The following is a 26,834-nucleotide window of genomic DNA, read 5'->3' as shown; positions in this document are numbered from 1 at the left end:
GAGAATGACCAAAAAAACACATGGCAAAATAGAGAACACTGGACTGTGATAGAAATGATAAACAATGGAATACATTCAGATTGTTTGTATATAAAACAAGCCAACATGTACAGCGAGGGGAAAAAGGATGCAATATAGCATGGTTTATATTCCTCAGTACATTTTAGAATGTCTTTACATAACAACATGATATTGTGCCAAATATCGGGAAATCTTTCAACGGTCAAGTGATAGAAAGGAGAAATGGATGACAATGAATTCTATAATCCAGAATATAGGGTAATACAGTGCTCCATTTTGTTATACACGCTCCCATATCATTTGTACTGGAAAAGGAATGCATCTACTACAAACTATAATGAATTTTTTGTCAAGCACATGTTTTGAAGTAACATCTGACCTAAAAAGATCCCATTAACAGCACAGAAATTAAATTCCCTCTGAATAAAAACAATTTACAATGTATGGTTGAATGGCAATGGAAATGCAGATGGTAATTTCTTTTACTGAATATATTATAAATAGCGTACGACCACCAAAAATTACAAAGCTGGCATCATACTTTCATTCTATGCTTACAGATCTTGACACTGCAAAAACGTTCAAATTTTCAACTGTCTTCTAAAATGGAAGACCATAATCTTTTTTTACTAACTCAACGTTGAGTATGCAAAAACATTGATAGATTTTGTTCTAAGGAGAATTTAACTATTTTCCAGCACTACAGAAACTATTGAAATTTTGACAACTCCCCGTAACCGTCACCTTGGTCATTTTACCAAAGTACCACACAGAGTTAATGTTTTATTACATCGAGTACATTAAGCTTTTTATATTTAATCCTCTCGTTAACCTGTACCCTTCCACCCCTATGTAACTTTGATCAACTTTACCATGTATTGATCTGGACAAGTCCATTATGGTCTACAGTGTTGAAAGGGTTATTAAGTTGCCAACAAATATTTTTTTGTTTTAATTCAGTGTTTGTATATTGAAAATATCTTCAAATTTGTGGGGCATTTTGTCCTTTTTTGTTCTGTAATGAAATTCGCAATTTCTTTTTTCAAATTTGCTATATAATATAGAATTTCTTTTTTTTGGCTAATATGTCTTGTTTTTAACATCTTAACCTGAGGATAATAACACACTTTCAACATTATTCGAAAATTGAATGAAATTGAAGTGTTTAAATACCATGTAAAAATCTGTAACCACATATGTGGTAATTGCACTAAGATTGTATACCGTACATGATCAGTTATCAACATTACATGATATTGGAATAGATCTCAGATCTCAGGAATAGTGTTTTTTTTACTGTGGTTGAAGTTACTGTTTTTAGTATCCTCACTATAGACTCGCTGTGAAGGTAAAACCTTCCTCCATGAATCCATGAACAATGACATATCTGATCCTGAAATGTATGTCCCAGTTGATTCATCCAGTAAACTTTGGTCAACACTTCACGAAAACATCTCACATCATCAAAATGGTTACTCTGTAGAAGTAGTCTGGCTATGTGAGTGTCATGACTTGCTTTGATAAATGAGTATTATGTCGGAATGGTCAGTCTACATGGGCAGTAAGTGGTCATCTCGGTCTTCCTCTTCCTGTAACTGGTCATCTCCGAGACCTTTAAATGTATGTTTGTTGACTGACCCTCCGGTCCGACACACCAAGTTACACCCATCCTGAAAAAATTAAAATAAAACTAGTCATAACAAGAACTGTAAGTCAGAACCGATCTTATAACTCGTTATAACTAGAACTGTAAGTCAGAACCGATCTTATAACCTCACAACTCCTTAAAACTAGAAATGTAAGATGAAGGCTAAGGACTAGGGCATTGAGGGTCCTTTCCAGGCTCATTGGGGATTTAGAAATAGTCGTTATATGCGTAATCTGGAATAATGAAGTACGCAAATATGGAATTTCAAATTCATTTGACAACTTGTTTAGGAGATTATCAAATATGGCATCACAATAAGAGACAAACCGTTTTTCATAATAAAAATTGTGAATATCATCTGTTGTGCACTGTTTGGTTGAAAATTGACAATTTTGAAGGAAATTAAACACTCTTCAATTTTTAAAAGCCTCTGCATGCACCAAGCAAATAAATATTTGGCATGCATAGACATTGTCAAACCAGTGTTCATTTGTTGAAAAACAATTTTGTTTGTCACATGCACAGGCTCTCATTTCTGCATGCTAAAACACCATATTTTAGCTACTTCTGTATAGCAATGCAATTTTGTTGCTATGGTTGGGCATCAATGTATATACGCATTGGAACAAATCAAAGAAAGAAAGAAAGATTTTTATAACAGAAATTGGTTAATAAATTCAAGTTGAACTTTTTACTTTTATGAGGCAAAAAATGCCCCATAATGCCCCAAGTCCTTTATATCCCTAACATTTTTAGGACAATTCTAGAGCTTGACACACAGGTCTAGTGGAGGTACTTACAGACTGGAGATTACCAAAGTCCTGCCAGAAGCTGTAGTTTGGAATCTGCTCCATGCCCTTGGCTCCTAACATGAATCTATGGTAGGCTATACCCAGGACGAGGTAAAGGAAAACCACACACACAAACCTAAAACAGACAAAGAAGGCATTACGTTTTGCTCAACTTCCAACTTAGGCTCCGTCTTGGTAGATTTTTACAGATGCTTACCAAGTTTCATAAAAAGGGAACTTCATTTAAACAAATTATCTTGCAAAACCAAAAGTGTCAATGAAAAGACAGATTGACGAATAAATGAAACTTCCAATACAACAATATATCCCTTCAAACATTTTGACGAGCATATGAAGTCTTATTTCCAAATGGGTGTGGATGAGTGGGCGGTCCTTGACCTCAGTACCTATCTAAATCTCCATTGTGCTCTGATAATATACTTACACAATCACTATTACAGATCCTAAGCTTAGTCCAAACGTCACCACAGGCTTTGGAGGGCAAACTGCACTGGAAGCCATTTCAAATAAGTAATAACATCCATCTGTCTTATTGGTGTATTCTTCAAAGACATTGATGGTTTCAGACTGAAATTTCAAAAAAAGTGTTGTTTTTTTACATGTAGTTAAGAATGAAACAACTACAAGTAATGTTTATAAAACATGATATTCCTGTGCAAAAAACGACATTTCAACTCATTACCAATTATCCACCACTTATAAAGTATGGACTCATTGTATAGACATGCAGGAAGTTATGATGATAACCAGTGTGAGGTGTAGGATATCTTCCTGATTGTTTTACCTGGGATCATAAACTTAGTATGATGGTATGTCTTGGGATCTTGGGGAAAACTGTGTGTCAGATTGAGAGAAGGGCACTTTGACCTACATTTTGACCTTTGACCTTATTTTAAGTACAAAAGATGAAAGGTAAAAACCTGTCACTATACCTTACCTGGTTCTTTGAAGTGACATTCTGCTACCCAAGACGTACCAGTGTACCAACTTTGATGATCATAGGTGAAATAATGAAAGAGATGCTATGGACTAATAGAATCTATCACCCCCTTGGTGGTGAGATAGGGGGATCTCAACCCGAGGGGGAAGAATCTTATGTTGCAAAACACGAGGCTTTGCCGAGTATTTGGCAACTTAAGAGTCTTTCCCAGAGGGTATGTAATGACAACGTTACAGGCTTATTTCAGGGTTGATGTGACGTTGATGGATTGTTGACGTGACGTCATTGTATTGTTGAAATGACATCATACCATTGTTATGAATAGGGGAATCCCCCCGTCTCAACCCTAGGGTGAGACAAGGAAATCTCACACCGGTAAAAGTGCAGATACACCTGTCCAGGGAAAGAGAAAAGTGGTATCTCACATATTTTGCACTTTTAATTAAGGTCAAAAGGTGAAATGTTGGTCAACATGAGCACTTTTTTACATGACAGTCTGCTTTCCCAAGATGTACCAGCATACCAAGTTCAGATTATTCCATGTGAAACGATGGTGAAACGATGTGGGAGTTATGCTCTGGACAACATCACAGACAGACTATTCTCATCAGTGGTGTGACTTTTATATTTTAACCTTTTCTAAGTAGTGGTTTGACCTTTACATTTGACCTATTCTCAGTAGTGGTGTGATATTTACATTTGACCTATTCTAAGTAGTAGTTTGACCTTTACATTTGACCTATTCTCAGTAGTGGTGTGACATTTACATTTGACCTATTCTCAGCAATGGTGTGACCTTTACATTTGACCTATTCTCAGTAGTGGTGTGACCTTTACATTTGACCTATTCTCAGCAATGGTGTGACCTTTACATTTGACCCTTTCTGAGCAGAGGTTTGACCTTTACATTGGAAGTATAGAGAGATTTTTTTACTAAGAACAGTTGTGGGACTGCACAACGCACCAAAAATAGTGTGCGCACACCGTGCATACATCATCCGCACATGGTGCGCACAACTGTGCGATTTAACAATTGTTCGCCCCGTTGTGCGCTTCTCTTCGCACAACTGTGCGATTTGGTATCATTTGTAGATCAAAATTACGGAATGACAAAAATACGGAAGGCTTGTATGCGATAATGTACACTGTGTATATATCTGTAATTTCTCATCACAATAATCAAGATTATACAATTTCACAATGCGTGTTACACAGTATTACAGCGACCGTTAGGCTGTCAAGAACGGGTTTGGCTCCAAGGTAACAGAACAGGTGAATAACAATTTGATGATTGTCCGGAGTTTTACCTGACCAGTGCCTGACACACAGAGCTGATATGCGATACCGTTTGACCGTAATGAATAGTATTTGTTATTTGCATTCGTTTACCTATAGCTCCCCTTCACCTGGATTTTCACACCTGCAGCCTTACCCGATGAGTTACATAAGTGCCCCAGGCGGGGAGAAAATTACGGTCCAGGTACATGTACAAAGTGGTTATGTTTACCTGTATACAGGATTGAGTTGTACTTTTACATGTGTCAATTAAGTTTGTTTATAAACACAATTTAAAAATATAAGATGTATAGACACCAACCACGATTGTTATTGCACAACGTCCGTCCATCGTGCGCACAGATGTGTGCAAGCAATGATCGTCCATCTTTTTATCGTTCGCCCATCGTGCACACACCGTTCACACATCGTGCGCACACCACACATCGTGTAACGTTGTGCGATCCCACAACTGTAACAAGTTTACTTGGTGAATCGAAAAGAGGATTATTATTACACAGTGATTTTGTTGTATTCCATACCATATATACCTACCCCAAGACTGGTAGATTCATCACAAATTATCATGATTCTAGCCTGACGTTTCTCCTTGGAACAGTGAGTGTGGTACTCTTTTCCATCTCTGTACTCAAGAAGAATCCAGCCAGCTGAAAATAGGAAAATGAAATAAAATGAAGTTGGATGATTTGAGCCATTAGAAATACGAGAAAAACAAAATGAAATTAAGAAACCCTGTCCTATCAGCCTCATCATTATTTTCACTTTCATAAGGAACACATTATAATGGTATTTTACCCTACTTTGGATTACTTTGACCATTTTCATTTGGCAATGTATCGTGTGAATACTACTTCTAGTCTACATACTGTGTAGTATTGTACGAACGAAACACTGGTCAGGGCCTCAAACCAAGGTTTGTGTGTTTATTAGTTCATTATAGATATCTGTGACCAGAAACTGAGAATTATGTCATGTAAAATAACTTGTCTGTGGGGTACACAAAACTGTGTTTATCCAATACATAATTAATGTAAGTCTAATCTATATATATGCTAACATTTCTAATCAAATTAGTCTAACATGACCAGCAGACTAAGTGCAGCATAAACAGTCTAACATGACCAGCAGACGAAGTGCAGCATAAATAGTCTAACATGACCAGCAGACGAAGTGCAGCATAAATAGTCTAACATGACCAGCAGATTAAGTGCAGCATAAACAGTGTAACATGACCAGCAGACTAAGTGCAGCATAATCAGTCTAACATGACCAGCAGACTAAGTGCAGAATAAACAGTATAACATGACCAGCAGACTAAGGGCAGCATAAACAGTCTAACATGACCAGCAGAATAAGGGCAGCATAAACAGTCTAACATGGCTAGCAGAAAAAGTGCAGCATAAACAGTCTAACATGACCAGCATACTAAGTGCAGCATAAACAGTCTAACATGACCCGCAGACTAAGTGCAGCATAAACAGTATAACATCACCAGCAGACTTAGTGCAGCATAAATAGTCTAACATGACCAGCAGCCTAAGTGCAGCATAAACAGTATAACATGACCAGCAGACTTAGTTCAGCATAAATAGTCTAACATGACCAGCAGACTAAGTGCAGCATAAATAGTCGAACATGACCAGCAGACTAAGTGCAGCATAAATAGTTTAACATGCCCAGCAGACTAAGTGCAGCATAAACAGTCTAATATGACCAGCAGACTAAGTGCAGCATAAACAGGCTAACATGACCAGCAGACTAAGTGCAGCATAAATAGTCGAACATGACCAGCAGACTAAGTGCAGCATAAACAGTCCAACATGACCAGCAGACTAAGTGCAGCATAAATAGTTTAACATGACCAGCAGACTAAGTGCAGCATAAATAGTCGAACATGACCAGCAGACTAAGTGCAGCATAAATAGTCTAACATGATCAGCAGAATAAGTGCAGCATAAACAGTATAACATGACCAGCAGACTAAGTGCAGCATAAACAGGCTAACATGACCAGCAGACTAAGTGCAGCATAAATAGTTTAACATGACCAGCAGACTAAGTGCAGCATAAATAGTCTAACATGATCAGCAGAATAAGTGCAGCATAAACAGTATAACATGACCAGCAGACTAAGTGCAGCATAAATAGTCGAACATGACCAGCAGACTAAGTGCAGCATAAACGGTCTAACATGACCAGCAGACTAAGTGCAGCATAAATAGTTTAACATGACCAGCAGACTAAGTGCAGCATAAATAGTCGAACATGACCAGCAGACTAAGTGCAGCATAAACAGTCCAACATGACCAGCAGACTAAGTGCAGCATAAATAGTTTAACATGCCCAGCAGACTAAGTGCAGCATAAACAGTCTAATATGACCAGCAGACTAAGTGCAGCATAAACAGTCCAACATGACCAGCAGACTAAGTGCAGCATAAATAGTCGAACATGACCAGCAGACTAAGTGCAGCATAAATAGTCGAACATGACCAGCAGACTAAGTGCAGCATAAACAGTCCAACATGACCAGCAGACTAAGTGCAGCATAAACGGTCTAACATGACCAGCAGACTAAGTGCAGCATAAACAGTCTAACATGGCTAGCAGAATAAGTGCAGCATAAACAGTCTAACATGACCAGCAGAATAAGTGCAGCATAAACAGTCTAACATGGCTAGCAGATTTCCAGGTATTAATGGAGTAATAGAAACTTTGTATATTTTTTTAAAGAGGGGAAAATATGCGCTGTAGTCTTATGATCTGTCCAGCCAGGGCTGCAGGCCGGAGCCAGAGGGAGAGTATGGGAGGGGGGCGTGGATGTCAACAACTTTAATTATTGTTTCTCGCTGTTCATTATAGACCATTTGACTCAATCTGGATATGCATTAGAACAAAGCGTTTGAGTGACATTATGATACTGTATACTGTATAAAGGGCCAGCCATTAAAAGTGTCGTAAAATATTGTCAGTGACAATAAACCACTCGGTCATCGAACTGATAGAAAATAAAAACAAAATGGAACAAAGACAGATATTCATGTGGTAGTATTTAGTTCCAGGTGGGGGAATTTCTAACTGAAATAGAGGAAAATAATGACAAAATTGGAGAGGGGAATTGACCAATATTCGCTCATAACAAATGGCCTGTATATATCCATACAACACAATCAGTCTAGTGTGACCCGTCTGTTTTTTACTGTAATGGTAATGGACTGGTGAAGTTTGCTGTTCCTTTATCATGCTCCATACATTCTGTATGTATTTTATTGTATTATTAGTGCTAATTCGGTCAATTTTTACACTTTGCTATAAAATAACATACATATATATATATACAGCCATCTGCTTTTAGCTACTCAACAGATTTGCATCAGATTTGCGCTTGCTCTTATATGTACTTTAAATTTATATTTCTCTCATACTGAGCTATTGTAGTTTTCATATATATTAAATTACCTTGCTGTGGTAATTTTTCTTATGTTTTGTTGTAATAATAGCTCTTCAGAGCTAATGTTTCTGTTTCATATATACGACTATAAATAAAATTTCTTGTATCTTGCTGTTCAAGTAGCTCAGTTGGTTAGGGCAACTGTATTGTGTCAGCAGGTCCAAAGTTTGAATCTTGGTCTTGATTCCTTGAAGTGTTACTCCCAGAACATTGTTTTTGATTTTATCTTTTTCATCTTTATCGTATTCAAAAATGTTGCACAAGGTATTGCATTTGGTTTCTTTTCAGAAATTACCTATTTAAGCGATTTTCAAACTCATAATCACAGTAAATGGCAGTGATATGGGGAATCCTTGAGCCGAAACTTAAACATGTTTTTGTTTTACTGATTATATACACTTTTATCTGGTTTTTCTTTAAAAAAAAAATGATTGTCATTTTTAGATATATATATTGATAGGTAACCAAAATATTCTGGTACAATTTGTGCAAGGGACCTGTATGTCATGGTTTTATTTTACAATTATGTATTGAAATATATATGCAATAGTGGTTATTATCTTTCCAATGCCTTCTCTGGGAGTCAAAACCCAAGATCCATGCCTTACTAGTTTTACGTTCAACCGATCTGAGCTAAAGGGAAGATTTTTTTCCCTAGCCAAGTCAGTAGGAATCGTCGTGGATTTCACCTGGGTGATGCACTCCCCCTCCAACCGATCTGAGATAAAGAGAAGGGTTTTTACACCAAGTCAGTAGGAATCGGTGAGGATTTCACCAGGGTGACGACCTCCCCCTCCAACCGATCTGAGCTAAAGAGAAGGGGTTTTTCCCTAGCCAAGTCAGTAGGAATCGGCGAGGATTTCACCAGGGTGACGCGCTCCCCCTCCACGAAAGAAGTTGTTCCAAGTTTTCCAGGGGTCATAGCAATTCTTGTGAAAGTATTGTGGAGTCTATCTGTCAATATTACCCCTGGGTCCCTACGTGGGCTCCAAAGTTACAGTTTACTAGTATTTTGCCCCTATAAAATAATTCCCCTTGGCCAAGTAGGGAGTGGCTAGTATATGACCAGGGTGACATATTGAACCAAGCACTGATAACACTTTGTTACAGCTCGCCAACATGTTTTGAATCAAATCACTTTTATTGTTGATTTCCTTCAACAACAGGCCATGATCTGGGCTAGAAATCAATTTTCAATACCACTAGTCAAATGGGAAAGTAGTAGTCCATGAACAAAATCCAACTTAATACATTATTTAATACAAAATATTAATCAACAAGATAAGCAATATCAAATTTTGACTAGCTAATCCGGCAGGCAGTTTTTTCGAAATACTAGTCCAGATGGAGATAACACTTATCTCAGACTACTGGGCTACCCTTTCTGTCCAGCCCTGACCCTGCATGAAACATTTTACTAGATAATGCTGAAATGCTAATTAAGGAACTATCGTGTTTTTTTAAGATTTTATCATTTATTTGAACAGACTTAAATTTGCACATTTAACGATGCCAAATGTTACTCTAGGCATTGTACGTGGTAACCTAAATGAAGCTGTTACATTCAGGTTTCAAACTATCTGCCCCTCGTAGCCTTAAATATCAAGCAATTTATAATTATTGGGATAGTTTTTCACCTCTGCAAGCTACAGGCAAATATTCATACTCCAGGTCTTGTGGTTCTTAAGAAGAAACAGTTGGGAGATTGTTTAACATATTTGTGACATATGACCTTGGATATTATTTGAACAATTATTGCTTTTCATGACATGGACAGACATAATTTTGTTTCTCCTGGATAAAATACTAGCTATTTCCTACCAACTCTACTAGAGATAATTATTTCACTTCAGAATAGTAAAAAAACATGTTACTATGTGTATCTCAAGTGGAACATTGAACAAACTATTGACCTTTATTTCATGAAACAGTTTTGAGGGGCTATCATAAAGCTGCTGAACATGAACCAATAATACTTACTTCCTCTAGTTATTGTGGCATTGTTGTACTTGCCAACACTAATGGCTCCCTCATATATTGGAGCTCCATCTTTAAGCTTAAACTGATACACTCCTACATGTTCGTTCGATGCACCTGGAACTTCGGTTTTATCTACCGCATCGGCACAAATCCCAATCTTGTATAAATATTTATTATCAACATCCTCTGCTTTGTATCTGTAAAGAACAAAAATGAGGTGCAGAAATGTACGATCAGATCATGGATGATTTAACTATTGTCTATAATATTATTTGGTGAACATGTATTTATTTCATGATTTTCCTTCAAATGACTCATATACCATACCAGCCCTATTACGGAGGGAGACTCCCATTTTTTTACACTGAAATTTAATATTTTGCCATCTGTGACAGTGAAATTGCTGAATTATTCTTATATTCCAAGATCTATTAATTTCATCAGAAAGAAATACTCAAAATGTGTTATTTTAAAGGGTTATTTTGTCTTTAGGGTGTATATACACACACATTTTATTAGTTTTTAACTTTGAGCATGCAGAATCTGTTTGTGGAAATTTCAAAAGCTTGGCAAGTGTGATATACGATGATTTAACTTTTAAAATAAGCAACAGCAGTTTTATGTATACATCACTTCCCTAACAATCAATATTCTAGCTGTGTAAAAGAATTTAAAAGTTTGCCCATTTACTGCTCTAGAAATTGCATTCATTTCCTCTATAAACATATTGTTTGGCTTTGTCTTGTTGAATAAAGAAGTTGCTATGGAAAGGGTAAGGTATGTAAGGTATCCAGAAGAATGCTAATAACAAGAAATCCAAGAAAGATCTCGGCACCCAACATTGAAAACTAAGTTTCCTCTGGCCCTGACGTCCGTCGTCCAGAATTACGCTATCGCAGTTAGCGTTGGTCCACAACAGACATCTATCTGTCAAAATGTCTAAGTCTTGTGTCAGGGCCAGAGGAGCCTCGGGCTACCAGGTGGCTCCACACTTTCGCAATTAACAAGCAAAATTCGTTGAAACTTTCATATAATGGTTATGCAACTATGTAGATTTTATGAAAATCTAAACATTCCGATAGTTTGGGGACTTTTTTGGAAAAAATACCAAAAAATTGAATTTTCATCAATTTTAATATTTTCCGTTTTTTTTTGTGTGTGGCATTGTTCGGAACAATAACAACAATAATAAAATGAAAAGAAGCATTTCTAATTAACCCTACAAATATTTTATTTATCGCAAAATATGTAACACATGTTACACAAAGTGTTTTTATTGAATTTGTACGGATACAAGTGATTATCTACAAGCTAAAAGTAAACAGGACACAAAGATCTATACATATAGAATGGGAAATTGAACAAAATATAAACAATGGCTTTATAATTAATTTATTTTACATTTTACAATCACTTCGATCCGGGTGAGAGTTATCTTCCTTGAAAAAAATCGGAACTTTTTGCAGAGGGGTGACATTTACACAATGACAGTTGTCTCTGTTTACATATAACAAAAATGATGGAAATAAATTAAAAATATGATATCAAAATTATCAATTTATTGTTCTTTAATGGAACCAAATTACCCTCAGTCATGTACACTCATTCCACAGTTCGCTAACTCACGGTATATTTACATGTCAGGTACATATGTGACCAGAGGCTAACGCATGGTATGCCGTTCTCACGTGCACTCACACATGCATTTCATAGGTATCTTGATATTTTACAAAACATTATTTTCACAGAGTAAGTAGACTAAATTTGTAAACACAATTCGACAGAGCGAAACTCCCTCAACAGCGAAAATCGTAACGACCTCGAGCTTATGAACTCGTGTAAGCACGTGATATGCACATATGATGTCGGTACGTCCGCATTCCATGCGTTTCCTATATGACCTTCTTGAGGTCGTTTGGTCTCATGTCACTGTCTTCCCGTGAGTCTGTTTATGTCCATGAATTAGAAAGCTTTATTCCTGAAATACGTGTGATTATACATTTCCCGGTTAAAGCTCGATATCGGGTGTTGACATACTATTGTTTACCAGGGGCCTGTTCGTTTATGGGGAGCAACCGGTTTGACCGTTTCTAAAAGTTAAATCTCGATATCGGGTGTTGACATATCATCGGCACGCACATGTACTATTGTTTACCAGGGGCCTGTTCGTTTATGCGGAGCAACCGGTTTGACCGTTTCTAAAAGTAACAATTTCGGGTATAAATCCTGGCGGACCTGCAAATGTGTATGCAGGCCTTGCAAGGCTTTTTCAAGGCTCGCCTGAAAGCAGCATCAGATTACTAGGTCCGACCTTATTTAATAAACGAACAACAGTGGGCCGATCGGTTTGACCGTTTAAACGAAAACGGCCCAGGGGTTTTGCACTACGATATTGAATGGCCGATACGCAATACGGAAATGACGACATGGTGTACATGCACATTTCGATCAAGATAATCGAGTCCGAGCTGTACTTTTTCCGGAAGTACGTCACGAAAATGGACGCTGATGACGATGTGTGGAGCCACCTTAAGTACTTTCATCTCTTCTAGCGAACTATTATGTGACGTCATTGTTTATGACGTCACAACATCTACTTCAAATAAACAGTCTGAAAAATCTCCTAGAAATGTTCTGCTTAAATAGTTACATATATATAAAATGCTCTAAACGCAGTTCAGTCTCGTTCAGAAAGATAAGGAGATTATGTACAATAATCATAACTTTTGTTTTTAGTAAATGATAATTTTATTTGGAACACATTATCAAGTAAGATAAGATGGTGTGGAGCATTGTAACTATTACCGACTACGTGTATAAACGTACACGATGACAACAACGCTTTGTGTACGATAGACTGGTCATACAAGGAAACAAATTGTTACCGATTTCCCAGCAAGGGTTGGATGAGGGCCTCGATTTTCTCATTTTCTGCGGTATGCTGTGGAAACGTGCATCCTGCTGTTGCTTTGTGTATAACAGAGAGCAATGTTATCCCCAGAAGGAGAATGTTATGAAAAACGTAAATGCCCATATCTTTCACCAGGTCTTAAACCCAAAATGTCAAAATATTGCAGGATGCTCTGGTCCAAGGAGCATGTGATATGACGCGTCGCAAAGGAAGTGGATTTTGCTTGTAACGATCTCTGTGATTGGCTGTTCATGAGAATGTGTATAGGCAAATTCACACCATCTTATTCTAGTACCGGAATAAAACAACGATTGTAACCCGTATCGCGCAACTGTTGGCATTTCACACCGCATTCTCAATTCGTGACCTTCAAAATGGTTTAAGATCACATTTATTTAAAGAAATTATCTGATAGCTTAAAATGTCTTAAAAATAAACTCTCATCTGTTAATTAATGTTATGCATGCTTATGGATCTTTCTATTGTGCTAAAAAAGTGGGTTTTTTTTAAAAAAGTTGCTGGGCCTGTAATGAAAAATAAAAGAATTTCACATATTTTTGCTTTTCAAATGTATTTGTTAATGAGAAATATTTACAGAAACCATGAATAGCAGTCCATTAGACTGACAGAATTTTCACATGAAAAATGTCACAGAAAACTAAATAATAAGAGAATAAAGGTTGAAAGCTACTTTTGGGAGACTGGAAAAGAATTATGACATCAAATAATTATTTCTATATGTTTGCGACTCATAAGTGTAACACAATGACTGCTTCACATGATGGTATACAAGCCTAATATTGACTTTCGTATTTCCTTCCATACATACTCATTTTATGGACGAGTCTGCGATGCATAAAATCGCAATAAAGCACATCAACACATTTTTCATCGTCAAGAATTTCCAATAGTTCTTTTGCACTATATGTGACTTATAACTATTTCTCGCTATGTTGTTTCTAATACTTACAGCAAATACGTGTTAAGAAAACACAGTAGTGTTAGGGCTTGTCTCCAGTCATCAGGTACTGATCCTGTTTATTTCTTTAAATACACGCAGGTGAATATGATCTGGGCCTGGGCCGGGGATTTCGACGTTTTAAGCTTTTCCGGGGGTTTAAAGCGTCGCATTTGAATGAGACAATAGTTCTCTCGTGCACTATTTATAGTTTCATTTCTCGTACATATGTAATAGAGCGCAGGACTAAGTCCAATACGTTTGGTGTATCCTGTGCCCTTCCTCATTGGACAGAACTAAGTCCAATACGTTTGGTGTATCCTGTGCCTTTCCTCATTGGACAAGACTAAGTCCAATACGTGTGGTGTATCCTGTGCCATTCCTCATTGGACAGGACTAGGTCCGATACGCTTGGAGTGTCCTGTGCCCTTTCTGATTGGACAGGACTAAATCCAATACGTTTGGTTTATCCTGTGCCCTTCCTTATTGGACAGAACTAAGTCCGATACGCCTGGTGTGTCCTGTGCCCTTTCTGATTGGACAGGACTAAGTCCAATACGTTTGGTGTATCATGTTCCCTTCCTCATTGGACAAGACTAAGTCCAATACGTTTGGTGTATCCTGTGCCCTTCCTCATTGGACAGGACTAAGTCCAATACGTTTGGTGTATTCTGTGCCTTTCTTCATTGGACAGGACTAATTCCAATACGTTTGGTGTATCCTGTGCCCTTCCTCATTTGACAGGACTAAGTCCAATACGTTTGGTGTATTCTGTGCATTTCTTCATTGGACAGGACTAATTCCAATACGTTTGGTGTACCCTGTGCCCTTCCTCATTTGACAGGACTAAGTCCGATACGCTTGGTGTGTCCTGTTCCCTTCCTCATTGGACAGGACTAATTCCAAAACGTTTGGTGTATCCTGTGCCATTCCTCATTTGACAGGACTAAGTCCAATACGTTTGGTGTTTCCTGTGCCCTTCCTTATTGGACAAGACTAAGTCCAATACGTTTGGTGTATCCTGTGCCCTTCCTCATTTGACAGGACTAAGTCCAATACGTTTGGTGTGTCCTGTGCCTTTCCTCATTGGACAGGACTAAGTCCAATACGTTTGGTGTTTCCTGTGCCCTTCCTCATTTGACAGGACTAAGTCCAATACGTTTGGTGTGTCCTGTGCCCTTCCTCATTGGACAGGACTAAGTCCGATACGCTTGGTGTGTCCTGTTCCCTTCCTCATTGGACAGGACTAAGTCCAAAACGTTTGGTGTATCCTGTGTCCGTCCTCATTGGACAAGACTAAGTCCAATACGTTTGGTGTATCATGTGCCCTTCCTCATTGGACAGGACTAAGTCCAATACGTTTGGTGTATTCTGTGCCTTTCCTCATTGGTAACCGTATGCAGATGACACGTTATACACCAGATTTATATAGTGGACACACTTATATCAGGCGTATTCTCCTTCTTTCATTTGTATAAATTTAAAACATCCGACCTTCGGATACAGAATTTCGGACGAATTCTAGACTTTAAAAAACCCACCAACTCGTGTACCTAAGATGTAAATTTCTAAGTAAAGGTTAGAAGGCCATTTGTAGGTTCCCGTGCTAAATGGAGCTGTCGAGCCCGGAGGTTCACTGTTATTAAATGCAAGTGGTTCTTGCAATTGTAGTAAAAGCTGAATTCAAATTCAAAAGGATGGCCAGGTGACACAGTGTCCAGATAGCACCTTTCCGTGGTGTCTCCCTAGCTATAGGCGCCCATTTTGGTGATGTCTCCTTAGATATAGGTGACCATATCGGTGGTGTCGTCCTAGCTATAGGCGCCCATATCAGTGGTGTCATCCTAGCTATAGGCGCCCATTTCGGTGGTGTCATCCTAGCTATAGGCGCCCATTTCGGTGGTGTCAACCTAGCTAAATACGTTCATTGCGGTGGTGTCTCCCTAGCTATACGCGCCCATTTCGGTGGTGTCTCCCTAGATATCAGCGCCCACTTCAGTGGTGTCCCCTAGCTATAGGCGCCCATTTTGTTGATGTCTCCCTAGCTGTAAGCGCCCATTTAAAAGGGGCCCTCTAGCTAAAAGCGCCAATTTCGGTGGTGTCCCGCTAGCTATAGGCGCTCATTTCGGTGGTATCCCCCTAGCTATAGGTACCAATTTCGGTGGTGTCTCCCAAAGCTATAGGCGCCCATTGCGGTGGTGTCTCCCTAGCTATAGGCGCCCAATTCGGTGTTGTCTCCCAAAGCTATAGGCGCCCATTTCGGTAGTGTCTCCCTAACTATAGGTGCCAATATTGGTGGTGTAACCTTAGCTATAGGCGCACATTTCGGTGGTGTCTCCCTAGCTATATGCGCACATTTCGGTGGTGTCTCCCTATCTAAAGGCCCCCATTTCGGTGGTATCTCCTTAGCTATAGGCACCCCCTTTTCCGTGGTGTCTCCCTAGCTATAGGCGCCCATTTAGATGGTGTCTCCCTAGCTATAGGCGCCCATTTCGATGGTGTCTGCCAAGCTATATGCGCCCATTTCGGTGGTGTCTCCCTAGCTATAGGCGCCCATTTCGATGGGATCTCTCTAGCTATAGACGCCCCCATTATGGTGGTGTCTCACTAGCTATAACCGCTCATTTCAATGGTGTCTCCCCTAGCTATAGGCGCCCATTTCGATGGGGTCTGCCAAGCTATATGCGCCCATTTCGGTGGTGTCTCCCTAGCTATAGGCCCCCATTTCGATGGGATCTCTCTAGCTATAGACGCCCACATTATGGTGGTGTCTCACTAGCTATAGCCGCTCATTTCAATGGTGTCTCCCCTAGGTTTAGGCGTCTATTTCGGTACGCTTGGCAAGGGGATACCCGAATCTGGGTTGTAAATAGTTGTGTCTTCTGGCTTGAAGGTATAGAAAACGGAGGGATCGAGGAATATAGTTGAACTGGACTGGGTCGATTGTAGGTGACCAGGTAGCTTAATTGGTAGAGCGTCCGTCTTGAATTCAGAAGGTCCCGGGATCGAACCCCGGTCTGTTCCGTACATTTTCCCCCTGCTGTTACATATGTATATCGCTGGTAAATTATGAAAGACGTTGACTATAATCGAGACAATTAACATGAGCATAAACTTCCTTTCTGTTTGTAAGCAGAGGAAAGGTACCAGAAATCTCTGATTATATATAGCTATTGTTAAACCTCATGAGGGTTTTTCGACTCTATGGATCGGTAGTTAAGGTGTGTCTTTTTAAAAAGAAATGTCTATTAGAATGACACTTTTAATGGCATCAGATCTCCTCGATAGTCAGTGCTTCTAGACGTATTTTTTTCTCGCTTTCAAAAAATTATGCATTTGTAACCAGCTTACCCTGAAAAAAAAGTTATAAAACGGTTTGTTTTGATCAGCGAAAGAAACTTCAACAAGACAACATCTCTTATAAAAAAAATATATATGACTATTATGTATTGCGTCTGGTGCAGAGGATGCGTAAATATCATTAAATAAATCGGTCGAGATTTAAGAATTGTGTCGTGTCCCCCTAAATATTATACACAGTTATCGTTCTTGTATAGCTCTTCAGTCAAAGTCAAAATGGCAACCATGACTAGCGAATTGCAACCCGGCATGTTTTCGTCCGGTTTGTCCTGCCCAGATTGGCTAAATGCTGAGCATGAAACAGGTGTAAGTTTACCATTTAGAGATTGTGACATTTGGGGTTATAATGTTTAAGAATTGCTTGCTTTATCTGTACCATAAATAGCTATAGTAATGTTCAACCGTTAGCCTACCGACATTTGTACCTTTTTTTTCAGAATTTCTGTCTTGATAACTTAGGTCTTTCATTCCTGATATTTGTTTTGTGACTCTCCTTTGTACATTTTCAATTTCTTTATTGTCCTTTTGTACGTATGGATTCTATATGCTAGCTCCGTATTCCAGATGTGGTCTCACGAGTGTTATACGTTGATTCGTCTAAATATGTATACAATCTTCTAGTTGTACCATAATCCTGTTTGCTATGTTGACCGATTCGTGTATATGATCATCAAATTTAAGTGTGTTGTCTGTGATTACTCCGATATCCTTTTCTTTGTTAATGTTTTCCAAAATTACTTTTATCCTCTTTATTGGTGTCTTTGCGTAAATAAAGCGGCGCAGTATTTTTTAATATTTTTTCCTAATGAAAGTACTTAACATTTTACCGGGTGAAATTTCAACATCCAAGTATCTGACCATATTTGGATCTGGTCGAGGTCTTCTTGCAGGTTCATATTTTCGCTGTGATTATACATTTTTGTGTCATCTGCAAATATGGCAAGTATAAAATAATTGAACTATTTAAATGTATAAGCTAATAACTGTAGAATGAAAAGAACCAAAAACCCTTGGTAAAATAAAAATTGTACTCATGCATCTGTATTTGTATATTTTAGACAACTATTATGGCAGTACAGTTTGATGGAGGAGTAGTGATTGGCGCCGACTCTAGGACTACCACAGGGTAATAGGCCAGTGTTTTGTTGGAAAATTTTCCAATTATTTATAAGCGTAACATGTTTCAGAGTTTTCAAAAACTTCTACTTTTAATGTTATTTTCAGTAACCACAACTGACCTACAAATTATGAATGCACTTTATAGAATTAAAAAAGACACATTGGTTTAAATGCAATAAAAACAGGGCCATACAAAATCTTGACTTTGTGTGTATTTGTAGAGCTTACATTGCGAACCGTGTGACAGACAAACTGACCAAGGTGACCGACAAAATCTACTGCTGTAGATCAGGATCTGCTGCTGACACCCAGGCAATAGCAGACATCGTCACCTACCACCTCAACTTCCACAAGTAAGGCAAATCTTACTCTACAAGTAGTTTATAGCAAACTTACAAAATGAAGCATGGTGAGGAAAATACTTATATTTTGATGTTTTACTTGCAAGTACAAGATGGAAAATGATGACAATACCCCAGTATGATATTTACACTTAAATTTGAATTGTTATATTTTCTGATAAAATGGAATTTGGTCACAAAATAACATTCACAAATTTTAACATTTTCTGACAATGGAATTTGATGACAATATGAATTAAAATTGTTATATTTTCTGATAGAATGGAATTTGATCACAAAATAGCATTTTCTGACAATGGAATTTGATGGCAATATAATATTCAAATTGTTATATTTTCTGATAGAATGGAACATAATGATAATACAATATCAAATTGTTATATTTTCTGACAGAATGGAGCATGATGACTATATAATATTCAAATTGTAACATTTTCTGATTGAATGGAACATGAATATTGATGGCAATATGATATATATATAATATTTGAATTGTTATATTTTCTGATAGAATGGAATATGATGACAATATAATATTCAATTTATTATATTTTCTGATAGAATGGAACATGATGACAATATAATATTCAATTTATTATATTTTCTGATAGAATGGAACATGATGACAATACAATATTCAATTTATTATATTTTCTGTACGAATGGAACATTATGACAATATGATACTTACACTGTAATACTTTCTTACAGAATTGAAATTGTAATATTTTCTGATAGTATGGAACCTGATGACACTATGATATTTACACTGTACTGTTATACTTACAGAATGGAGCATGGCGAGGAGCCACCTGTGAAGGTTGCAGCCAATGTGTTCCGGGATTTGTGTTACAACTACAGGGACAGTCTGAGTGCTGGTATCATTGTAGGGGGCTGGGACAAACAGGAGGGGGGACAGGTAAGACCCAAGCACATTTTGTGTTCGAAGATCTTCATCTGGAGCAAAGTGCCATTTTAACAAGAAAAAATATGACCGCAGTTTTATCCAGCAAGGACGAAAAAAAACCTATCTTAATCTCTGAATACCGTATTTGACAGCAAATAAGACTGCTGTCGCAAGTAAGATGTCTCCCCACTTTCGAAAATGATCTGGGAATGGGATGGGTGCCTGCAATTAAGCTCCCTCCCTAATTTTGTCTCTCCCCCAAAAAATTGTATGTTTATTTTTGTTTCTGGACATAAGCAAATTAGCTAACTGGATGCAAAAAAAACATTAACTCAACTCAATCTAATTAAAATTATATCTTCACATCGCTCCCGTTTACTGATATGTCACGTTGAAGATCTAACAACATCCCGTAGAGGGTCATGTTCAGGCGACCTTTGCATTAACCAATCAGATGAGAGCTTACGCATTTCTGTAAGTGATGATGTAATGATTTCGGAACACACTTGCTATGATAAAAGACCGAGAGGTGTCAAATGAGCATCAAGACAACAGTTGTACAATTTGTGGATTTTGCTTTGAAATAAGAGAGACTTCCTCTTCTGGTGATGTTGTCGTTTAAAAGTTTAACAACCTGAAACTTAAATTAACCAATGACAGGCTTCGCAATATTCAAACAATCACTGGACCAGACGAAAAAGTGGATTTTGGGCTACGAGGTGTCTGCATTAAAAGCTACAGATCCTGCTTTCTGATTGGTTTAAAGAAAGAGTTATGTCGCGTTTTGATTGGCTTGTTATAAATACGATAATGCATTCATGTTGACCTCTGACGTGACCCTCTACGGGATGTTGTTAGATCTTCAACGCGACATATCAGTAAACGGGAGCGATGTGAAGATATAATTTTAATTAGATTGAACTCAACTTAAATTACAACAAATTGTTATGTCACTGAATCACTAATCTCTAATCTTATAATGACAGAAATAAAGGAATTGATTTTAAAGACCAATATTTGAAGCATAATTTATTTGTACCAGGTATTTGATTAAGTGTTTCCTATCATCCCTAACAGGTATTCACTGTACCATTGGGTGGCATGCTGACAAGAATGCCATTTGCAACTGGTGGTTCTGGCAGTACTTACATCTATGGCTATGTCGATTCAAACTTCAAGGAGAACATGTCGAAAGAGGAATGCTTAAAGTTTGTATCGAACGGTGAGTAACGCAGCTATAAATTGATAATGAAAACTTCAAAAATAATCAAAAATATCATTTACTCTATAAACCTGAGTTTCCTCTGGCCCTGACCAGATTAAGACGTTTTGACAGATATATCTATGCAAGTGTTAGCCCACAACACATATCTATCTGTGAATAAGTCTGGTGTCAGGGTCAGAGGAAACTCGGACTACTTCTCCAGTTAACTTATAATCAACAGGATTATTATTGTACATTTTATATAACATATTGTTTCATAGTGTTTTTGGTTAAGCCACAGGTTATGATGATTTTTTTTAGAAACGGTTTTGTTTGAAGTTCTAGAGAAAATAGATTGGTGCACTTTAATATTGAACTGTTGAAACAAGTTGTTTGAACTCTTTGCCTGCTGAAGGCCCAGTAATCTCCCCATAGACCATGGCACTCAGATTTGTTGTTTGTTTTCACATTCAATGTTAAATATATATGTTCAAACTCGTACATTTATTGATGATCATTTTCATCTATTACAGTGACCGCTTTTGCTTAAGAATTGTCTTTGATCCTATGTGATGTTTCTATCCTTTATATAAGTTTGTGGTAAAACATCCTTGTCTAGCTTGTGCTAGGTGATATATAAGTCTGTGGTAAAACATACTTGTCTAGCTTGTGCTAGGTGATATATAAGTACGTGGTAAAACATCCTTGTCTAGCTTGTGCTAGGTGATATATAAGTCTGTGGTAAAACATCCTTGTCTAGCTTGTGCTAGGTGATATATAAGTATGTGGTAAAACATCCTTGTCTAGCTTGTGCTAGGTGATATATAAGTACGTGGTAAAACATCCTTGTCTAGCTTGTGCTAGGTGATATATAAGTATGTGGTAAAACATCCTTGTCTAGCTTGTGCTAGGTGATATATAAGTATGTGGTAAAACATCCTTGTCTAGCTTGTGCTAGGTGATATATAAGTATGTGGTAAAACATCCTTGTCTAGCTTGTGCTAGGTGATATATAAGTATGTGGTAAAACATCCTTGTCTAGCTTGTGCTAGGTGATATATAAGTATGTGGTAAAACATCCTTGTCTAGCTTGTGCTAGGTGATATATAAGTATGTGGTAAAACATCCTTGTCTAGCTTGTGCTAGGTGATATATAAGTATGTGGTAAAACATCCTTGTCTAGCTTGTGCTAGGTGATATATAAGTATGTGGTAAAACATCCTTGTCTAGCTTGTGCTAGGTGATATATAAGTATGTGGTAAAACATCCTTGTCTAGCTTGTGCTAGGTGATATATAAGTATGTGGTAAAACATCCTTGTCTAGCTTGTGCTAGGTGATATATAAGTATGTGGTAAAACATCCTTGTCTAGCTTGTGCTAGGTGATATATAAGTATGTGGTAAAACATCCTTGTCTAGCTTGTGCTAGGTGATATATAAGTATGTGGTAAAACATCCTTGTCTAGCTTGTGCTAGGTGATATATAAGTATGTGGTAAAACATCCTTGTCTAGCTTGTGCTAGGTGATATATAAGTATGTGGTAAAACATCCTTGTCTAGCTTGTGCTAGGTGATATATAAGTATGTGGTAAAACATCCTTGTCTAGCTTGTGCTAGGTGATATATAAGTATGTGGTAAAACATCCTTGTCTAGCTTGTGCTAGGTGATATATAAGTATGTGGTAAAACATCCTTGTCTAGCTTGTGCTAGGTGATATATAAGTATGTGGTAAAACATCCTTGTCTAGCTTGTGCTAGGTGATATATAAGTATGTGGTAAAACATCCTTGTCTAGCTTGTGCTAGGTGATATATAAGTATGTGGTAAAACATCCTTGTCTAGCTTGTGCTAGGTGATATATAAGTATGTGGTAAAACATCCTTGTCTAGCTTGTGCTAGGTGATATATAAGTATGTGGTAAAACATCCTTGTCTAGCTTGTGCTAGGTGATATATAAGTATGTGGTAAAACATCCTTGTCTAGCTTGTGCTAGGTGATATATAAGTATGTGGTAAAACATCCTTGTCTAGCTTGTGCTAGGTGATATATAAGTATGTGGTAAAACATCCTTGTCTAGCTTGTGCTAGGTGATATATAAGTATGTGGTAAAACATCCTTGTCTAGCTTGTGCTAGGTGATATATAAGTATGTGGTAAAACATCCTTGTCTAGCTTGTGCTAGGTGATATATAAGTATGTGGTAAAACATCCTTGTCTAGCTTGTGCTAGGTGATATATAAGTATGTGGTAAAACATCCTTGTCTAGCTTGTGTTAGGTGATATATAAGTATGTGGTAAAACATCCTTGTCTAGCTTGTGCTAGGTGATATATAAGTATGTGGTAAAACATCCTTGTCTAGCTTGTGTTAGGTGATATATAAGTATGTGGTAAAACATCCTTGTCTAGCTTGTGCTAGGTGATATATAAGTATGTGGTAAAACATCCTTGTCTAGCTTGTGCTAGGTGATATATAAGTATGTGGTAAAACATCCTTGTCTAGCTTGTGCTAGGTGATATATAAGTATGTGGTAAAACATCCTTGTCTAGCTTGTGCTAGGTGATATATAAGTATGTGGTAAAACATCCTTGTCTAGCTTGTGCTAGGTGATATATAAGTATGTGGTAAAACATCCTTGTCTAGCTTGTGCTAGGTGATATATAAGTATGTGGTAAAACATCCTTGTCTAGCTTGTGCTAGGTGATATATAAGTATGTGGTAAAACATCCTTGTCTAGCTTGTGCTAGGTGATATATAAGTATGTGGTAAAACATCCTTGTCTAGCTTGTGCTAGGTGATATATAAGTATGTGGTAAAACATCCTTGTCTAGCTTGTGCTAGGTGATATATAAGTATGTGGTAAAACATCCTTGTCTAGCTTGTGTTAGGTGATATATAAGTATGTGGTAATACATCCTTGTCTAGTTTGTGCAAGGTGATATATAAGTACGTGGTAAAACATCCTTGTCTAGTTTGTGTTAGGTGATATATAAATATGTGGTAAAACATCCTTGTCTAGCTTGTGCTAGGTGATATATAAGTTTGTGGTAAAACATCCTTGTCTAGCTTGTGTTAGGTGATATATAAGTTTGTGGTAAAACATCCTTGTCTAGCTTGTGTTAGGTGAAGTCGCCTCAGAAATCTGTTGTATTCACATTATTTTACAGTGATAAGCTTGTGTTATGTGACCTTGATCTTTGATTCTGTTGGGAGATGTATTTTTGAGATAGTGTATGTAGCAATGTTTGCGAGTGACACAATCTGAAAGTGAAAATAACTTTTTCTGTAAACTATTCTTGAAAACCTTGTGGACTACTCATGTAATGAAGTATAAATCTTGCTTGGAGAAATTGTTAAACATCAGATGCCTCCTTTAGCGTTTTCACAGCTAAACACAGTCTAACCAAAGTCAGTGAAGAGGAAAATATTGCTCATAGTGACATACATTTTATATTGGGGAAGTACTCGAGATGTATCCACATGTGATATTTGATGACTGGATTGGAGTAACAGAGCTAAATGTAAAGTCTTACCAAATTCGGTGAAGCAGAAAGTACAGGTCATAAAAAAACCAAGTGATTATAGCCAGTAGTGTATATACTTTTAAAGAAAAGACCCATGTTGATGATTGTGTTTTACATTTTAAAGGTCTGGCCTTAGCCATGAGTCGTGATGGCTCCAGTGGCGGTGTTATCAGGATGGCTTGTATCAACGGAGACGGAGTGGAGCGCTTTGTCATGACAGGGGACCAAATACCGAAGTTTTACGAGGCTTATTGATAGTAATCTTTCCTACCAATCATTCATAAAATATCATCCGTTATGTACAAGATATAGACGTAAGCAGATCTGTGGGACGGAGATCATGGGATGTTACATGGACCATCAAGATTTTGAAAAAGGAGGAGCAATGTTTCAGATTTAATATAATTGTCATTGTTTTAGTGAAAAATCCGCTCTGCTCTTCAGGAGTGAGGACTTAAACATTTATAGGGATAGAAGTTTACAAAAAACATGAAAAATATTGACTACTACGGGGAGTAGTGTCTGAACACGGTTCTCTGTCCGAGTGTCAGAAGTGACTTGTTACGACCACACGTCCGTGTCCTGTGTGATCCACGCCCTTGAAGTGCACAGCCAGATATGTAGAAAGTGTCAAGTCCTTATAAGTGCTAATGTATGGTGTTAATGTCATGTCAGTGTGCAAGTTGTTTCACGAGACAATAAAACATGTTTACCTGATCATATTTCTGTACATTGTTTCCCTTTCCTTATATAGTTAAACTGCATACTTATCTTCAAATGCATGCTATACTAGTACTACTGTTTCCTATCGGAGTTTGGAACAGAAATACAGTCATTTAAATGTGTGTTTTTTCAAGCTGAATTTAAAGTGAAGAGTTTCATTTGAGATCACTTCAGTTTCATTAAACCTGCTTTACTCCTTCATTTCAGCTCATAACTATCTTTTTCATGAACAGTGAAAATTATGAAAAGTTTATGACTTATAGATAAGGTGTGACCAGGAGTGATGCAGGCTCATTGTGACATTTTAAGTGTATCATTTAGTGGTAGGGACAATTCTGACATTTTAGGTGTGACCATTAGTGATACAGGCTAATTCTGACATTTTAAGTGTATCATTTAGTGGTACGGCAATTCTGACATTTTAGGTGTGACCATTTGTGATACAGGCTCATTCTGACATAGGTGCGACCATGAGTGATACAGACCCATTCTGATATTTGTCAAGGTGTGACCGTGAGTGATACAGGCCCATTCTGACATTGGTCAAGGTGTGACCGTGAGTGATACAGGCCCATTCTGACATTGGTCAAGGTGTGACCAAGAGTGATACAGCCCCATTCTATCTTTTTTAGTGTGACCACGAGTGATACAGGCCCATTCTGACATTTTAGGTGTGACAATGAGTGATACAGGCCCATTCTGACATTTTAGGTGTGACCATGAGTGATACAAGCCCATTCTGACTTTTTCAGTGTGACCATAAGTGATACAGACCCATTCTGACTTTTTAGGTCACCTGAGCTTTAGCTCAAGTGACCTATTGCTATCCGTCTTCGTCCGTCGTCCGTTAACATTTTACATTTTCAACTTAAGCTGAAATACTGGCAAAGGGATTTCATTAATATTTCATGGGAAGGTTACTGACATCTCCCTGACAAAGTGTCAGGGCTGCCATTTTGGAAAAACAATTTCAAACATGAAGTCAAGTTCTGCTGGGCCGATTGAACTGAGACTTTGTAGGAATGATCGACTTATTGTCTTGAAAAAAGTTGTTATTTTTCGGGTCGATCAGAAATCCAATATGGCCACCATTTTGAAAAACTATTTCAAACTTAAAGTCAAGTTCTGCTGGGCCGATTGAACTGAAACTTTGTAGGAATGATCAACTCATGGTCCTGACAATGTTGTTATTTTTTGGGTCGATCAGAAATACAATTTGGCTGCGGCCGCTTTTTTGAAAATAACTATTTCAAACTTAAAAACAAGTTCTAATAGGCCGATCTAACTGAAACTCGGTCTAGGAACGATCAGCTCATGGTCCTGACAAACTTAAGTTAACGTTATACTAAACTATTTTTTACTCAAATTGGTACATATTTCAACAACAAAAATACTGTAGGACTCAGGTGACCGTTAAGGCCCATGGGCCTCTTGTTTCAGTGTGACCATGCATGAGTGATAAAAGCCCATTCTGACTTTTTCATTGTGACCATGAGTGATACAGGCCCATTCTATCTTTTCAGTGTGACCACGAGTGATACAGGCCCATTCAGTCGTTTTCAGTGACCATGAGTAGTAATACACGCCCATTTGAGACTTTTTCAGTGTGACCATAAGTGATAC

At 37.7% G+C, this 26,834-nt stretch overlaps 2 protein-coding genes and 1 non-coding gene across 3 annotated transcripts; 2 read left to right on the top strand and 1 right to left on the bottom strand.

The window, feature by feature from the left end:
* Positions 1–1,025: 1,025 nt before the first annotated feature.
* On the bottom strand, positions 1,026–13,257 carry LOC110442955 (cation-dependent mannose-6-phosphate receptor-like). Its single transcript, XM_021486849.1, has 6 exons — positions 13,032–13,257; positions 10,147–10,343; positions 5,252–5,364; positions 2,906–3,048; positions 2,470–2,596; positions 1,026–1,691 (listed from the first exon to the last, which is right to left on the bottom strand). Exons 1-6 carry the CDS (start codon positions 13,178–13,180, stop codon positions 1,572–1,574), a joined length of 849 nt encoding a protein of 282 aa, XP_021342524.1. The 5' UTR covers positions 13,181–13,257; the 3' UTR covers positions 1,026–1,571.
* A 3,709-nt stretch (positions 13,258–16,966) lies between these two features.
* On the top strand, positions 16,967–17,039 carry Trnas-uga. The gene has a single exon. It is a non-coding gene; the product is annotated as a tRNA-Ser (tRNA).
* A 540-nt stretch (positions 17,040–17,579) lies between these two features.
* Positions 17,580–25,210, top strand: LOC110442947 (proteasome subunit beta type-6-like). Its single transcript, XM_021486839.1, has 6 exons — positions 17,580–17,681; positions 18,434–18,501; positions 18,716–18,847; positions 19,646–19,775; positions 20,841–20,985; positions 24,613–25,210. Exons 1-6 carry the CDS (start codon positions 17,592–17,594, stop codon positions 24,741–24,743), a joined length of 696 nt encoding a protein of 231 aa, XP_021342514.1. The 5' UTR covers positions 17,580–17,591; the 3' UTR covers positions 24,744–25,210.
* The last annotated feature ends 1,624 nt before the right edge of the window (positions 25,211–26,834 follow it).

The sequence above is a fragment of the Mizuhopecten yessoensis genome, unplaced genomic scaffold (genome assembly GCF_002113885.1).
Source record: "Mizuhopecten yessoensis strain PY_sf001 unplaced genomic scaffold, ASM211388v2 scaffold716313, whole genome shotgun sequence".
Lineage (NCBI taxonomy): Eukaryota > Metazoa > Mollusca > Bivalvia > Pectinida > Pectinidae > Mizuhopecten > Mizuhopecten yessoensis.
The sequence above is the reverse complement of the archived record's forward strand: the minus strand, read 5'-3'. Positions and strand labels throughout refer to the sequence as shown.

Coding starts and splice junctions, on each gene's coding strand:
- LOC110442955 (XM_021486849.1), bottom strand. CDS start 13,180: ATGGGCATTTACGTTTTTCATAACATTCTCCTTCTGGGGATAACATTG. Junction 5,365..10,146: donor TGCCACAATAACTAGAGGAA/GTAAGTATTATT, acceptor TCCTATTTTCAG/CTGGCTGGATTCTTCTTGAG. Junction 2,597..2,905: donor GGATCTGTAATAGTGATTGT/GTAAGTATATTA, acceptor TGTCTGTTTTAG/GTTTGTGTGTGTGGTTTTCC.
- LOC110442947 (XM_021486839.1), top strand. CDS start 17,592: ATGGCAACCATGACTAGCGAATTGCAACCCGGCATGTTTTCGTCCGGT. Junction 18,502..18,715: donor GACTCTAGGACTACCACAGG/GTAATAGGCCAG, acceptor GTGTATTTGTAG/AGCTTACATTGCGAACCGTG. Junction 19,776..20,840: donor ACAAACAGGAGGGGGGACAG/GTAAGACCCAAG, acceptor CATCCCTAACAG/GTATTCACTGTACCATTGGG.